Raw genomic sequence first — 17,576 nt, forward strand, 5'->3', positions numbered from 1 at the left:
ACTGATGCTGGCATTTTCTAGCATGTTATTGCAATGTCATCTTTTATACATTCTGACTCCAACTTCCTTTTTTTCGGGAGACAGTAATGGTAATGCTATAAAGTTCACAAATCCTGTGACCAACAAATCTAATTTTCTGCTTGAAACAATTCATTGTGTACTGTGTTTGCCTCATTTAGAATGCATCACTGTGATTTTCTTACTACCTTTTATTTTGTCCCTACGAAGGATGGCAGTTTTGTATAAACCTATAAAGTAAATCTGAAACACAGGGGATGAATGAGCAATCTGACCGCGTAACAGCTGCCTTTCTTCTGAAAGATTGCTTTTTGATGCTGTGTATGATTACGCTCTGCTTGGCAAAGTGTGGAGAAAAGGAAATAAACTGGGTTATGAAGCAAAGTGGAAGAGGGAAAGGAAACAAATTCAATACTTAGCATAAATGATCGTCTGATCTTAATTTACAATATAAATGCATATTCTAAAACTGGCAGAATGACAGAGATTATAAGTAGCTGAATTTCAAACTACAGTTGTATTAACTCTGATGTTTCAGATTATAAAGATTAGTTGGGAAAACCTATGTTAATACCAGATGTTTAATTTTACCGTAAAGTAACTGATGCCTTAGCAGTGTCCAAATAGATTTTGTAGAAAAAACTTCCCCTGTCTGCAGGTAACCATGCAGTGCTTTTACCTAGGCATCTGAGAGCTTGACATGGCAAGTGACGCTAATGTTACAAATATTATTTTTGTGGTCCGCGAAATAGAGCAGGATGTATAATAAAATATTCAGAAATATATCAGCTTTACTGTATATATATCAGGCTCAGCTACAGCAAAGTTTAAGTAAAATTAACAAACAAAATGCCAAAAGAATAAAAAAATAAATCAGAGCTGATGTAGCTTCATTTTGTCTAAGCTTGTAATTATGGCAGAATCATCATTCAAATGTAAAGTTTACTTTTGTCAGGTTCTAGCTTAGCTCAGTGCACTGTTTTTGCTGTGCGTCTTTATTGCAATGTATTTTGTGGACATTTTTCTTCCTGCAATGCATGAAGCATATCTGTTGCAGACTATCTCAGTCAGAAAAAAATCTTAAAATTCAAAAGACAATGTCAGAGATGAGAGCATTTTCATCACCTTTTGTTATCTTTGCTGATTGCTTTTTAACACTGAGCCATTTACTTCAGGTGCATAATGAAGTGAAACATAAAACATTTATCAGAGTGACACGCACTGTATGGCTTCTTCCCTCCCCTTCACAAATGAAATCATAGCAATTTTCCCCTGAAGCAGATGTGAGTTGTAATCGGATTAAAAGGAATAGGAGCAGAGGTTCAGAGGCTGAGCACATTTCTTCTTCTCACTGCAGGCAAGCAAATGTCAAGCACAGCTCAGACGGTGCCTGACCATGAATTCAGCCAACAGTACAGAAGCAGAGACAGAGGAAGAGGACTTGTTTAGCCCAAGTACCTATGAACTCCTTGCACTCATCATAGCTGTGATTGGTATTTTAGGCTTGTCCAATAATGTGCTGGTTTTAGTGCTTTACTATAAGTTTAAGAGGCTCCGAAGTCCAACAAACCTGTTTCTGGTGAACATCAGTATTAGTGACTTACTGGTTTCTGTTTTTGGAATTGGATTTACCTTTGTGTCTTGCATGAAGCGACGATGGATTTGGGACACAGCAGGTTGCATCTGGGATGGCTTCAGTAACAGTCTGTTTGGTAAGTAACATGGTATATTACTGCACCGAACTTAAGAGATGCAGAGATAGAGCAGTACTACATTGTGCATGAGGCCAATAAAAAGAATGCTTTGCTACCTCTGTTATTCCTCGAGGTAAAACTATGTTGCTGTCATTTTAAAACTGCAATTTGTGATGCTGCCGAGAAAAGAAAATCTTGTTTTTCATATTATGACTTACAGCCTTATATGCAAAAGTTTTTTTTTCAAATTTATATTGGCAGCTAACTGAGTGTGAAACATAATGCATTTGACTTTTTAGTTACATGGAGAATGTAATCTATTTCAATTTTAATACTTTCCCAGCATGATTAATATATAATCTGCTTATATAATGAGAAGTATCATGCATGAAATTGAAAACAGCATTAGAACACTGACTACGAGAGATTCTCCTGTGACCAAAACTAAGCTAAGTATCCTCATACTTTGAGTAGACACTGTAATAAAGAAATATGAAATTATTTCAATAGATGTCATTGCCTTAATTTACAAAAAACACTTTAACTGTGTTAGGGAGCAGATGTGTAATAAAACAGGAAGTATGTTTTGTACAGAAAACCTGATCAAACACTTGATGACACATGGATTCATATCACATTTGAAAAAAATATATTACCTTTTCTTGGATTCTTGATTTGCAGTTGTAGAAGAAATGTGCATAGCATATACTATATGGAAGAAATTTAATATGCACCATAAATAATACAGTAATGTGTTTTTTCAGGAAGGGATAGGCAGAGTGTGTGTGTGTGTGTGTGTGTGTGTGTGTGTGTGTGTGTGTGTGTGTGTGTGTGTGTGTGTGTGTGTGTGTGTGTGTGTGTGTGTATACATATACATACATGCTAATGACTGGGCATTGCGGGCCGCATTATTTGAGACTGTACTTTCATATGGTAGGAGAGATGATAACAAACACTAAACTTATGAGCTGGCATATTCCAGTCATATAAACATCACTGCAAATTGCAGTGAACTCACACATTGTTGGCAGATGACTTTGTTCTTGCTTTTTTGCATAGAGTAACAAATTGAAACTATATATATATATATATATATATATATATATATATATATATATATATATATATATATATATATATATATTGCTGCAAATTGTTTTCACCTTATTAGAAACATTGGACTCGTGCTGACTGCGCGTATTTTGTATTTTACTTACTGGCCAACACTATTTTCAGGTTGTTCTTTATTTATTTGTAGAACTTTCACTTAAAATGGATGCATTATGTAGCATTTTAGATTTTCAAAGACTGAAAACCACGTGGCATGTTAAAATATGTTTAGCTGTGGTAAACAAAAGGTCCTACTGCAAGATCAATATGTGTAAAACTACATCTGCATTAGTCATGCATCACAAACAAGACTTTTAGCCAGTTGTAAAAATAAATGTTGCATTAATAGAATGCATAACAAATTGAAATAAACGTGTTCCCTTGTTACCACACTAATTTTATATACATAAATTAAAAGCAACATTTTCACATTGTTTAGCTCTACTTTTTGGGGGCTGGCAGTTTTAATATATGCAGATCTCTTTACTTTGTCCCAAGTGTTACATACATGAGTTTCAGGGAATGAAATGAATAGGTCATTGTTAGGAATGTACGCAGAAGTCTTGGAGGACTGAATAGAAACAGAAGAACTGTACAGAATGGAGTAGCAGGAAATCACTGACAGTCACACTCTAGTAACCTTTCTGTCTTTTAAAACTGAGGAAAAGAACCAGACTAAACAAATCTAGTAAGTAGGGATGTAGGCTATACTGAAGACCACCAGACTAAACAAACCTAGTTAAGTAGGGAAGTAGGCTATACTGAAGACCATACAGAAAAAGCTGGGAAATGCAGTTACTATAACACAGGCAGAATAAACCGCTAGATGTATCTATCTATCAATCTATCTATCTATCTATCTATCTATCTATCTATCTATCTATCTATCTATCTGTCTATCTATCTATCTATCTATCTATCTATCTATCTATCTGTCTGTCAGTATTGGGTTATGTGGGTTAGACAGTGACATATGACACAAACTGACTGTAAGAGAAATAAGTGATGTGCATGTGCATACACATGCGCAGACACACACACCCACACACACACACACACACACACACACACACACACACACACACACACACACACACACACACACACGTGAGTGTGCGAGCATACTCACAGATGTGCACCCACAGTTTTTTTCATGTTCAGTCAGTCTCTTTAAAAAAACTAACCTGATTAATTTGTATACGAGGCAGCAAAGATATAATTATTTTAAAAACAACTAGCTTCATGGTTATATCAATAATCAAAATATGACTGAGGAAGACGTTTGATGGCAATTAGTAACAATGGAGCATTCCTGCATTCTTTTTTTTTGGTTATCAAAACAGGAAAAATACATACACATGCACACACATACACACACACACACACACACATACACACACACACACACACACACACACACACACACACACACACACACACACACACACACACACACACACACACACACCTATGTTTATATCTATATTTATATATTTCTCACCCTCTATCTCTTTGTATCGATGTATATATACAGGGAATTCAGAGTTTCACTGGAGTGATATCCATCAGTGTTTGTTTCACTGAAAGCTTACAGTGATGGTGTTTTCTTCTGGAACATAGCAATGGAAGTGGAATTGCTATGCCTTTCACTACCATTGTTAATCATTGACACTAAAAGTAGGTTTGCGAGACCAGGTGACCGTAGGGTAAGGGAATTGTCTTTCTTCCTTATTACTGTGTGATCTTGCACTTGGTATAGTAATAACTGCAGAGATGTAGGGCACAACCCTCCACAAGGAGACAGCTGGGAGGCTTGCCTCTTTGCACATTTTACCATTGAAAATTCAATCATCTGTGTTCAATACATTTATTTTATGTATATCAGATAATTTGATGATTCTAATTTAAAAATGTGGCTTTTCCTATTCCAGTTTCAGTGCCACTGCTGTTCAGCACATTGTTATGAAAAATTTTGTGTTTTAAAATTTTGTGCAATGGCCAGTGTTGTTATTCTCATCAGTCCTTTAGGATTAATAAAAGACAAAATTGCACAGCTAAGAGGAAAAAACAAAGCTCTAGCACCAGTAGTAAAGTTGTCCATGTTTTTTCCTTGATGCTTAAATAATTCTTAGGAGGCACTTTGACATTGTGGTATGCTTTATAGAACATTATATTCTCATGGAATGATTAACCTATGCAAAAACTTAACCTACGAATATTCTGAAAGCCAACTATTTAGTGATTAAAATACTAATAATTGTACCACTAAGTTATGTCTGTCTGTCTGTCTTCTCGATGTTATGTTAGTTCTGCTATCCTAACAATAAAAAGACATTTAAATAAAATTATTCAGTGAGGAATGTGGTCAATTGTGGAAAAAGCAGATATAAGAAAAAAGGCAATCATTTCATTTTGTAAGTATTTTCTGCTGCATTTTGCATTGTTGAGCAGATTTTTACTTGGTATGGCAGCCAGTCAATTTGAGTTTGTGGATTCCTTTCCCTGACTCAGCTTGCCTATATTCTTCCTAAAACCTTCAGATAATAATAGGCAATAAAGTAGATATGGGACTCCACAACCATGCCTGAGTTTATGGATGCAGACTCACAAACACACACACACACACACACACACACACACACACACACACACACACACACACACACACACACACACACACACACACACACACACACACACACACACACACACACACACACACACACACACACACACACAAACGCACGTGCACACTACCATTTGTTATACCTTTTTTATCACCATGTGCTAAAATAAATGTAGTTAGAGACAACCAATTAGAAGAGTTCATTACCTCACACTCAGCTACAGAGCTGCTGAAAGTTTTGCAGAATTTATTTTCACTTGCTTTTTCAACAAGTTTATGAGTCTGAAAACATTCTAAATGTCTTAAACTAGCAGGCTCATTTAAAATGCAAATGTCACATTTTTATGTGTTTACCAGAGCTCAATTAGCATAAATCATTCAATAGTTGTACATTATTTCTTACGCATTTTATCTTCAATGAAATACAGTGTAAGGAGCCTGTCTTGTCTTTAATTATAAATAAAAGCTGTAGCAATCCAAAAGCCATGTCATTCCTTAGCCCTTCAGTAAATGATTAACCTCACATCATAGATGAAACTCAACAGTTCTAGGGTACTAATCATATGGCTCATTTGGCACAGTATTGACCTGTTTAAGTACCATATTCATGCAGTTTTGAGTATAGGACTTTTTTGTGTATGGACGAATTGTATCTTATTGTGGTATGTCAAGGCCTAGGTTATTCTAGACTTACTCGTCTTGCCACGGGATTCAGAAATGACATTCACAGCAAGACTGCACAGTGAGTTAGGCTTAAACAAGTCAGGCACTACAGTACCAATACAGTGGCATGAAAGGAGTGGACTGTCGTGTGAATAGTGGTCACACTGGCAAAACTGAACACAAATGTGGCAGCTAATCAGCCATATGCTCTCCATGAGAAATATAACAGGCATCTGAATAGAGTGAAACAAAAATAGTTGGCAGGCAGGGGCACAACATAGACAAATAACCAAAGAAAATGCCTCCGCAATGGCACTCCAAAAGATGCCAAACCATGTACAAAAAATGCAAATAACCAAAATGAATTAGATTAAGTGCTTTCATCCTTTTTATTCTGATGAAGTCTTTATAAAGGAAGAAAGCACCTAATCTAATACATTTTGGTTATTTACCTTTTTGTAAGTGGTTTGTCATCTTTTGGAGTGCCATTTTGGAGGCATTTTCTTTGGTTATCTGAGTAGAGTTATCCAAAGAATAACTCTACCATGCTGTTTGGGGAGTGAGGCAGAAAATATGCACACTGTCTTTTGACATTATATACCCATTCACTTCAGTTGAGGGTTTGCGCAGTTAGAGCCTCATAGGTTAAGTCTTCCAAAGCTTCTGTTTCATGTTTGTTCATAACTATTATTACATATATTGATATATAAAAAAACAATTGCTTGCAAAGTTATCGATTCATCAGAATACAGCTATATTGTCAATATTGTTCACAAAAACTACTTAATCCAAGTTAAACATGGTTATTGCACTTATTCATATTTATTATCTCTCTTGAGATGGAATACAAAAGTATATACACCAGTCTGTGACTTTATTGCATTTATGGAAATAAGTTTTATACAAGTTCTTCTACATCTGTACAACAGACAATTAATCAAGTCTGCAGTTTTATTAGACTGCTTTTTTTAATTATGTGACCTAAAACATAAATGGAATATGCTCTGCAGAGTATGCTGAGGCACTGGAACTTGTTAAGTGCACTCAACTTCATCTCATGCCTCAAAATGGTTCTACCTGACTTAGTCGACAGCGCAGAAGACCGACAACGGAATCCGGAGCTCCAGAAGATCGACAATGAAGAAGACCGACGCGAATCGCGAGTGCCAGAACATCGACAATGCAGAAGACCGACACGACGGATGACAACATCGACGCCGAGGATGCCGACATGGGAAAAGGCTGTGTGAGTATGCGGTAGTGACGGACGTTAGGGTGCGAGTCAGGTAAGTGTGGATATTGATGGTCTGTGGGGATAGGGGTGGGTTAAGTGAGTTAGGGTTAGGGAGCGATAGGGGTGGGTTAAGTGAGTTAGGGTTAGGAGCGGGTTAGGTAAGTGTGCGGTAGGGATAGACTTTGGGATAGGGGCGGGTTAAGTGAGTTAGGGTTAGGGAGCGGGTTAGGTAAGTGTGCAGTAGGGATAGACTTTGGGTTAGGGGTGGGTTAAGTGAGTTAGGGTTAGGGAGCGGGTTAGGTACGTGTGCGATAGTGACGGACCTTAGGGTTAGGGTAAGGTTTAGTGTGGGTTTGTAAGGATTTTGGTGTGCTTGTGTTGTGTGTGTGGTTTGTGGAATGGGGATGTGTTTTGTTTTTTATTGTTGTTATTGTGGTGTGTGCAGTGTATGGGGTTTCGTGTTTGTGTACCGTCGGTTATTTCGTTGTCGGGTATGTGAGGTTTCGTGTTAATGGACTGTCGATTATGTGGTGTCGGTGATGTCGTTGTCGGTGTTGTGTGGTTTCGACTATGTCAGGTAGAACCCTCAAAATACAACTATAGTGTACTTGGTGCTGAGGTGTTTGGATAATATAATGAGATAAACTGTTGGACATAGTTGTTTTATTTCATTGGATAATTTCCTTTATTGGATGCTAATAACTTAAGATATAACAATCTCAGTCGTGCTGTAATCATTAGTTATTTTTAATTATTATCAAAATCTGTCAAGTTGATGTTGATTGAATGTATTTTGAATATGTTTTTAATAAAGTTGTACTTTACTGAGTAGTAGGTGTACTAAAACTGTTTTTACAAGTGGGGTATGTGCACTGACTTTAGCTTTTCAGTTAATAAAATTCACAAGTATGGCTTGTAATAGACCCATATTACCTTCATAGCTTCCTTATCCAATGCAAATCATCATCATCATCATCATCATCATCACAGAAGCAGTAGTATGCATGCTGCAGAATTCCTGAAATCGGACTTTCCAGTGAAAAACTCTTTGCTACTGATATATTTTCCAATGCAACATCCATGGTAGATACTATTTAAAATAGCTGATGGGTAAAACTGTGCCACAGTCAGATAGCAAACATTATATATACTTCAGAGTTTTGCATTATCAGACAGCATCAAATAAGCCATAACAATTAAATAAAAATGTGTTTGGTGTAGCTGTTTAGTGGAAACCTTAGCAAAGCCTATAACATTTCAACATACAGTCTTAAAGCAATAATAAGCAGTTAATCTCACTTGCTGAATGATCAATCAATAAAGCATAAAAGACTGAGTCATAGTCAGCTGTGTGTCCTGGTTTAGTGGCCAGCTTCTACAAGAGCGATGAAGCAGATGTCATGCATTGATGTAATATGCACAGCATCACTGCATTCTTGGCCTTCTTGGGATAGGACAATTCTTCTATTTCTAAGTTCACATTTCCTTTAGATAATAAAAATTCCTTTCCCAGCTGAAGTATGATGTCTACCTCCCTACCTTTCACTCTGTAAATGTTAGCAGTGTTATGTAGCACCAGCAAAAAATATTCTGCTGTTGCGGGATCTCTCACCTCCTGAGGAAGTTATGGCAGTATTGCATGGCACCCACTTGAAGAAATAAATTGGATATGGGAAACAGCTCAGTGGTGGAGACCATAGACAAATGATTAAAGAAAAATAAGAAAAAAATCATGCTATATTTTAAAAAAATGTACACACAGTTATTAAACAAAGTATCTCTAAGCTATATATGAATGCATGCATAGCAGTGATATGATATGACATTTAAAAATATGTACAAGTAGTCAATAAATAATGTGTCTCTAAGCTATATATGAATGCACACATAGCAGTGATATGATATGACATTTAAAAATATGTACAAGTAGTCAATAAATAAGGTGTCTCTAAGCTATATATGAATGCATGCATAGCAGTGATATGATATGAGATTTAAACACAGTATTTGCTTCCTTACTAGAAAGTATTTTACCTGTACTACATTATATGAGATTTCTAGTATTAGTACACATGTCCAAAGCTCCCTCTTCAGCTGTTGTAGGAAGCTGAAGTGGAAAGCTATTAAATATTTCATGATATAATTCCTTATATTCATTAAATACTATAACATTTTACTTTTCGCTTTCTTTGTGGTCTACCCTCTTAAAATAATTTATACATGAAGAACAGAATGCAAGCTACTTATTTAAGGGCACACTTTTATAATTTTGTCAACTTTAAACCAAACCTTATTAATGTTCCAGATAAGTTTCTTATCCTCAAGTTTACACATGCAACCATAAAAAAATATGACCTGATCTTAAAAGAGGGGAAAAATTATTATTTGTTTATTTTTTTCAGGATGCTATATATTGCTCTATCAAGTAACCCACTAGCAAGTCTATATAAAATCTAACGTTTGGGAGGAATATATTTGCAGTTTCCAAATAGCACATTAAATGTGCAAAAGTAGCTTTTGTCATCAGTTTCAAACAGTATATTAGCCTGTAAAGAAATATATAATACATCTTCAGTAAACTGATTTTTATTATTATCATGCAACACTTAATTTTTTCACAAGGCTTTTGATTGTCTTATTTATTACACATTCTGGTAGTAATCCATTCCTAGGTTTCTTAAAGCATGTTAAGATCTTTAAAATGGATATTGAGTGTTTTTTCTTAAGAGACGTGTATATTTGAATTTCTATCTCTTCAAAATCTCTCCATTCAAAGCAGTTGCTTCTGACTAATAAGTAATCCTCAAATGGCAATGCTTCAGTTGATGATTTAGTTGAGCCCTTCATTCTAAAAGAATCAAATCAATTTATTGATTGAGCCTTAACTAGTTTCTTTTTATAAATGTTATCATGTAATAGTAAACATAACAGTAAAATAAAAAAATGTAATACCAGACATAGTAGAAATGTTTTAAATGTTTTGTAAATGGTCTTTTCAGTTGTGGATTTCCTAGAAAGTATGCTGGATTCTTTTATCTTTGAAAATACTTCTGGGCTTGCATCTAGGAAGTCAGTTCATATGGTAAATTGCACTTCAGAAAAATAAATACTAAACCTGTTCTTACACAAATACATTTCCCACTCAAAAAAAGAAACAGACTAACTCTGGTAACTAACACACACACACACACACACACACACACACACACACACACACACACACACACACACACACACACACAATTTATTTATTTAGAAGAACAATACATGATCCAGAACAATGTTGCAATATTTATTGTTCCTTGCTGAATATCCTTAAATGACTGTCAGGCAGACATGTCCCACAAGAGGTTTAGTCAGGGGCGGCTCATGCTATAGAACTGTAGGACTGCACCCCCCCACCACCTGTAGAAAAGAAATAAGAAAATTAAAAAAAAAAAGATTGTGAGTCCCGGAACTCCATACATGCATGCTTGGAGTTCCTGGTACTCACAGAACTCCAGACTGCTGTGTTAGGCAGTCCAGATGCAGGAGAAAGGCATTTCTGTCCTGCAGTCCCAGAAGTTTGTGCAGTGATGACTGCACAGAAGAGAAGGAAACCGGACTGCATCATTCACAGGCTGGAGCCTCTAGCCTATTCTTGCAGAGCCAGCCAAACTGGAGACCAGACGTTAGCTTGCGCAGGCAGGCTGAGACTACAGAGGAGCTTGCTTTCACCTTTTAGGGGGAATGACTGGATTATTAGTGTGGAATGGAAGACTGGATCAGGTAGTGGTGTGTGTGTGTGTGTGTGTGTGTGTGTGTGTGTGTGTGTGTGTGTGTGTGTGTGTGTGTGTGTGTGTGTAATGCCCCAGTTGTTATATACTGGTGGCTATAGAGAACACTTGGTGGTGGGTAGAGAATACTCAGGCTTGAGGCCTGTACCTTGGGTGCAGATGGCAAGGGCCTGAATTCCCTACCCACCACCATTTTTAAAAAAGAAATTGCAGATGTTTGCCTCATATTTGTTCTGTTCCTCATAAAATCTGTGGTTTCTGTGTGTATGCTTTTCCTTGCAAAGTCAGTAGTGCGGTGGTGCACTGGTAGCATTGTTGCCTGATAGCTAGAGGTTCTCTGGTTTGATTCTTGACTGGGGTGCCTTTGGTGTGGAGTCTGCATGTCCTCCCATCTTACAAAGAACATGTGTGTTGAGTGTTTCTCCCTGCTCTGCTGAAAATTGGCTTTTGCTCCAAGTCAGACTTTCCTGATTAACAAATGTTAAATAAAAATAACAGGCATTTGAATTTCAGACTTCATATTCTTCAGAAAGTACATGGTAACACAAAACCTTTTATTCTAGCAATGTTCTACGTTTATAACATGGATATTTGAATTTTTCCCCTATTTTTGGGACTGTATTCCCCCATTATTGGCTTTGTTCAGGTGTTTTGTGCTAAGAGGTTGACAGCTATGGTGAGAACTGAATTCACTAAATGGTAGGCATTTAAGTTTCAGTCTTCCTCTCTTTCACAAAACAGATGATTTGGCATTGTGGTATGTTGCTCTGACTATTTTGCACAGGGTCCCCTTGGTTCAAGACTTGGCAGTGAAATGTATGGTGGTAACACAGCATTTTATTCTAGCAACTTTCCAACATTATACAAGCAATGTTTAAAATGTGTCCCTGGTTTTTGGGCTTTTATCCCCCCCCCCCATAAATGTTGGATTTTTCCAGATTTCTTGTGCTGCAAAGTTCAGAGATACAGCTGAGTGTCGAGTAGATTTTACAAGGAGCTGAGAGCTGCAGGGGAAACAAAAGTTTAGTGCTGCTATGCTGAGTCTGCGTGCACTGTTAATAGCACAATAGGTTGTGTACTTGCTTTTGATGCAGAAGGCTGTGGGTTCTACTCCGACAGTAGATAAATACATTGCTGATACTGTACTGTGTTGTAAAAGGGGTGGATGCTGCATTCCTTTTTGGCGAAGATACCTAGTAACTATGAACCTGTTATCAGTTTGCCATCCATTCCGCATTGCAATATTACTAGCTTATCATTTGTTTAATGCAACACAGGCAATTTATCCGTAGGTTCATAGGTAGGTACTTGGCTATTGGCCCGAGGGCCTATACAAGCCTAGCCAAAAAGGTACTCTGGCTTTCGCCACCCAAGAAACTTATCTTCCTGTGCCCCTGTCAAGCAGAACTACAGAAGTAATCCCCGGGGTGAATTTCCTATTACCCATCCAATCGTCAAGATTTTTCTTGAAGAGTGCAAATGAGGAGCTCTGTTTGACATAGATAGGTAGTCTGTTCCAGAGAATGGGAAGTCTCTGGGGCAGGAATCTATCCCTCCAGCATGTTCTGTTTATTGTGGTGACAAGGTTTAGGTCCATAGAGCATGTAGCTCAGAGAGACTGGGATTTCTTTAAGTGGAGCATGTCCAACAGCTCTGGGTTTGACATAGCTTTGTAGGTTAGGCAGAGATCACCTCTGAGTAGGCGATATGCGATGGAGTAAAGCTGGAGTTTTTTGAGTCGGTCTGCATAGGGCATCTGTTTGAGGCCAGTAATCCTCTTTGTGAGGTACTTCTGCTGCCTTTCCAGTTGTTGCAGATGTCTTGTGAGGTACATACCAAAAGGGGCATTGTACTCTATAATGGGTCTAATGTGTGATGAGTAGAGGGGAACAATGACCTCTTTTTTTCTGGATGAGAAACCTTTTGTGATGAGCTGTGCCACATAGAAGGATTTCCTGACCACTGTGGTGATATGATTATCAAAGGAGAGACTACTGTCCACCTGTGTCCCAAGGTCTCTTATCACACTTTCAGTGTTAAGTAGACTACCGCCTATGTGGTAGTTCATGGGTACAGAGTTTTTATCAAAGGGGATGACAATGCACTTTTTGGCATTGAGCTTTAAACCATGGCTTTGACACCAGGCATCTGTCTCAGTGAGGCCCTTTTGTAGGATGTTCACATAGTTAGGTGTTTCGATTATGGCTCCTAGTTTGCAGTCATCTGCAAATATAGTTAGCCAAAGACCTTCTGTGTTAGCCTGTACTTCAGAGAAGTATATACCAAACAGGAGAGGACCCAGGACTGAACCCTGTGGTACTCCACTTGTCACTGGTCTGAAGTCTAATTTGGAGTCTGCAACTTTTACAGTGTGAGTTCTGTCAGTAAACCAGTTGGCAACCCATCTTGTGACATAGGGATGTATACCTAGTTTAGTGAGTTTATCTATAATTCCAGAGTGGGAGATGGTGTTGAACACCTTGGTGAGATCTAGATAGGCTGTGTGAACCACCTAACACTCATCTATGGCTTTGGTGACCGCTTCAAAGAAGTCTATCAGGTTTAGGAGACATGATCTGCCTTTTACAAACCTGAGCTGTGTGGGGTCCAGAGTTTGAAGATCTCCAATGTCTTCGTTTATGAGTTCCATGATGATACATTCCATGGCCTTGCAGACCAGGCACGTCAGGCTAATGGGGCGGTAGTTCCGGGGCCTGTTGTGGCCCCCTCTTTGTGGAGTGGGATAACCGTCACAGTGCGCCATTCAATGGGCACAAAGCCTGAGGTGAGGCTATGATTGAACATGGCACTTAGGTGGGTGCCAGTTCATTCTGTAGTTCGTGTAGAAGGCAGCCTGGGATGTTGTTAAGTCCCATGGATGCTGTGTTCTTGGCTTTGGAGAGTGAAGTTTTTACCTGTGCAGCCATGATTACAGGAACTTTACATTCTTCCGGTATAAAGATGGGCCCTTTAGGGGGTGAGAGAGGGGTAAAGTTAGCACTGAACCCATCTGCCAGGATGTTGGCAATATCAGTTGGTTCAGTATATTTAGTGTCATTGTGCTGTAACTCAGAGGAGATCTGAGTGTTGCCATTGAGATTCTTGACATAGCTATAGAATGCTTTGTGGTTGTCTTTAGAATCAGTGGCGATTTTGTTTTCATAACTAGCTTTGGAGGATTTTATGAGGGATCTCAGCTTCTTACTGAGGTTGACCAGGGAGTTCCTCCAATCTTGGGATTTTACTCTTTTTTGCAACAATTTCTTTCTTCTGTTGTAGAGTTTGTTTATGGCAGAAGACCACCAGATTGGCTTCCTTTTTTTGGAGGATAGCATCTTGGTTCTGTTAGGGATAGCACGATCCATGCACTCGTGTAAGTGCTTATAGAATGTATTTGTGTAGGATCCAGCAGTCGTACTTCTATTGTCCATCTGCATGGGTGTCGTGAATTTTTACCATCAACTATGATAAATACAGGATTACCTATTTGGATGTATTAGTCACAAGAAATGCAGACAATACACTTAGCACACAAGTATTCCATAAATATCCCAAATATAACACCTTACTCCATGCCTCCAGCTTTCATCCTAAACATGTAGCTGGAAATATTCCAAAATCACAGTTTATCAGAATGAGACATATTTGTTCAGTTGACAATACTTTTCAGGATTATCGCTAGGATTTGACTGATAGGTTCAAAGAAAGGGGCTACAGCATGGGTTATATTACTGTTGCTAGTAATTATGCATCCAAACTCAATTGTGATGATCTCCTCAGATACAGGAATAAATCACCGAGCAATAACAACATTTTGCGATTTACAGCTACCTATGGCAGAAATACAAACATATTTATTGATATCATCAAACAACATTGGAATATACTTTTAGCAGATTCTGTCTTGCCCAACCATATACCTGAAACATGTTTATTTTCATTCAGAAAAGGCAAAAACTTGGGTGTCTATTTCAATCATTATAAACATCACTCTGAATCTAGGAATTTGCATATGATTCAGACATCAATATTAGGAGATAAACGTGTGGGCTGTATGCCTTGTGGACATTGTAGTAATTGCAAATATGTATTAAAAACCAAACATTTTTCTAGCAATAACAGCAGTCATATCTTTGACATCAAGTTTTTTGCTAACTGCAACACTGATTGGATTATTTACATGGCCTCTTGTAGCTGTCATGCATTTTATATTGGCCAAACATCAAGTCCTTTTAAACTATGCATATCTGAACATCTGAGTGATGTCAGATGCAAAAGAGCAAGTAATGCATTGTATAAACATAGTCTTAAACACAGTACAGCCAAATTTCATTTCACAATTATTGATAAAATAATTGGTGATAGAAGTAGCAAATCAGGGTGAAACATTAAACTGAATGCAAAGGAAGAGAAATGGATAGTAAAACTAGGTGCATTATTTCAGCCTGGACTTAATGAATATTTATGAATAATTATATGCATATTCATGAGCTCACCAATCATGTTTTGTTCTCAATTATCATGTATTATATAAAGGACTTCAAATGTTTTATGTGGATTTGCACTGATGAAGGCTAGGTAAAAACCAAAGCCGAAACCGGTCTGTTTTGCTTACTGAAGTTCTTTACATGTTATATTAATTAAATTAGTTTTCTCAGCTCATAGTTGCTGGCTTCTTTTTTTGTGGAATCTACATTTGCTCTAGCCGTGCAATAGCTTTCGTGCATGGGGAAGGTTTTTGGATGTCGTGAATTTTGCCACTTCTGTCTTAAGAAGTGTGAAGTTGGCTTTGGAAAATTTTTTTACGGTTGTTTTCCTAATGGGGGTGGGAGTGGGATGTGTATGTCTAGGGTGATTAGCTTGTTGTCGGATCTGGCCAACGAGGAGCTGACCTCTGGTGTGGAACACCAGTCGCCCAGGTCTAGAATATTGCTGCCCCTGGTGGGGGTGTGGATAAGTTGATCCAAGGCGTTGGAATTTATGAATTCCAGAAAATGTTGAGCAAAAGAGTTGGTACAGGAGTAGTTTTCCCAGTTAATGGCAGGGTAGTTGAAATCACCCATTATTAGGGTGTTGGGTTGTACTTAATATTTTCCAGTGTATCAAGAAAAGAGGAGTGGGAATATTCCTCAGGGGCAACAGGCACTTTATTTGTAGATGAAACAATGACATATAAAGTTGTTTGCTAGCAGCAACCTCTTCATTAGTTACAGATTTCTTTAATGTGGAATTATTTAGATGACTTTTACTTCTTCAGAGATTGTGCATATTTACTGATAGTGGTGGTGTGTAGAAGTTTGAGTAGACCTATTTATGATGTAAATGTTCTGAATTGGGCAGTCTTGTCACTAATGGTGCATGCATTTTGTTTCATTGTTTACTGGAAAAATGTTCAAAACAATAAATTTAAAATGCCCTCTAACAACTGTACTGTATTGTACAAGGAATATAATGTAATACAATCAGGAAGGTGTATCAAAGAGCACATGTATGTTTAGTGTTCAAGGGGTCTATGATCTGAAAACATCCCAAAGTTAATCTTTATCTGCCACTGGCAAAATGTATTTTCTTTGAATGTGGGTTTTAATGCTGTTTCAATGAATGTGAGTTTCAAAGGCAGAGAAGTTTTAATGCTAAGTCTATTTTCATTGTGAGACTGCATTGCTTTGTTTAGCAGATATCTATTAGTTTGTGCTGTAAAATGCAAAATAAAACATTCAAATGAAATCCAAATCATCGCAGAAGTAAAGCAGTATGTACATTACAGTGTTTATGGTAAACGGGGTGAAATAACCAAGGAATGGGACATTGGAATGGCTGCAAGGGGGAGTCTCCATTCAACCATGATTTTGTGAGGGGAGAAGGGGAGCAAACTCAAAGACAGCCCCAGCTGAACTATACCTCTCAACTGTCCAGATTTTTGCAGAATGAATAGATTTTTGTTTCTTACTTTTGGTTGGTTCCTCATAAAATTTGTGGTTTTCTGGCAAATCATTTAGGAATGAAGTCACTAAATAATGACAGACATTGAGTTTCAGGCATTATAACCTTCAGAAAAATGCATGCTAATGCAAGACCTGTTATTTTATTAACTGTCTTAAGTTTATACAAAAGCAATTTTTAGTACTGTTTGTATGTTCCCCCAATATATTTGGCCTTGTCCAGATTTCCTGCATTAAGAGGTTGAGTACGTGCAAATAAATCACTTTATAGAATTAGGAATATCCAAACCTCTCAACTGTCCCCAATTTTGGCTCAAAATGTTGCTGTCCCCCTAATAATCACTCTGCAAAATGGCAATTTTGGAAGAAAACGTGGTGGGTTTACAATTATAAATAGCTGTAATGATCAGTTATAGATTACTTTTATTTCAGAAATGCATGTAGATGCTCTTATTTTGTCAGCTGCTCAAGTTAACAGTACTAATATTAAAAAGGTGTCCCTTCTTAGACAGG

General features: G+C 37.6%; 1 protein-coding gene across 1 annotated transcript in view; it reads left to right on the plus strand.

Annotated features, from left to right (window-relative positions):
- Window positions 1-1,317: 1,317 nt before the first annotated feature.
- The window catches only part of OPN3 (opsin 3), a 730,438-nt gene continuing 714,179 nt past the window's right edge, over window positions 1,318-17,576 (plus strand). The window contains exon 1 of the mRNA XM_044058020.1: window positions 1,318-1,730. Within this exon, the coding sequence (XP_043913955.1) occupies window positions 1,415-1,730 (316 nt within the window). The 5' untranslated portion in view covers window positions 1,318-1,414. The remainder of the gene's footprint in view (window positions 1,731-17,576) is intronic.

Source organism: Protopterus annectens, chromosome 1.part2 (assembly GCF_019279795.1).
Source record: "Protopterus annectens isolate FY-2018-M chromosome 1.part2, PAN1.0, whole genome shotgun sequence".
NCBI lineage: Eukaryota > Metazoa > Chordata > Ceratodontiformes > Protopteridae > Protopterus > Protopterus annectens.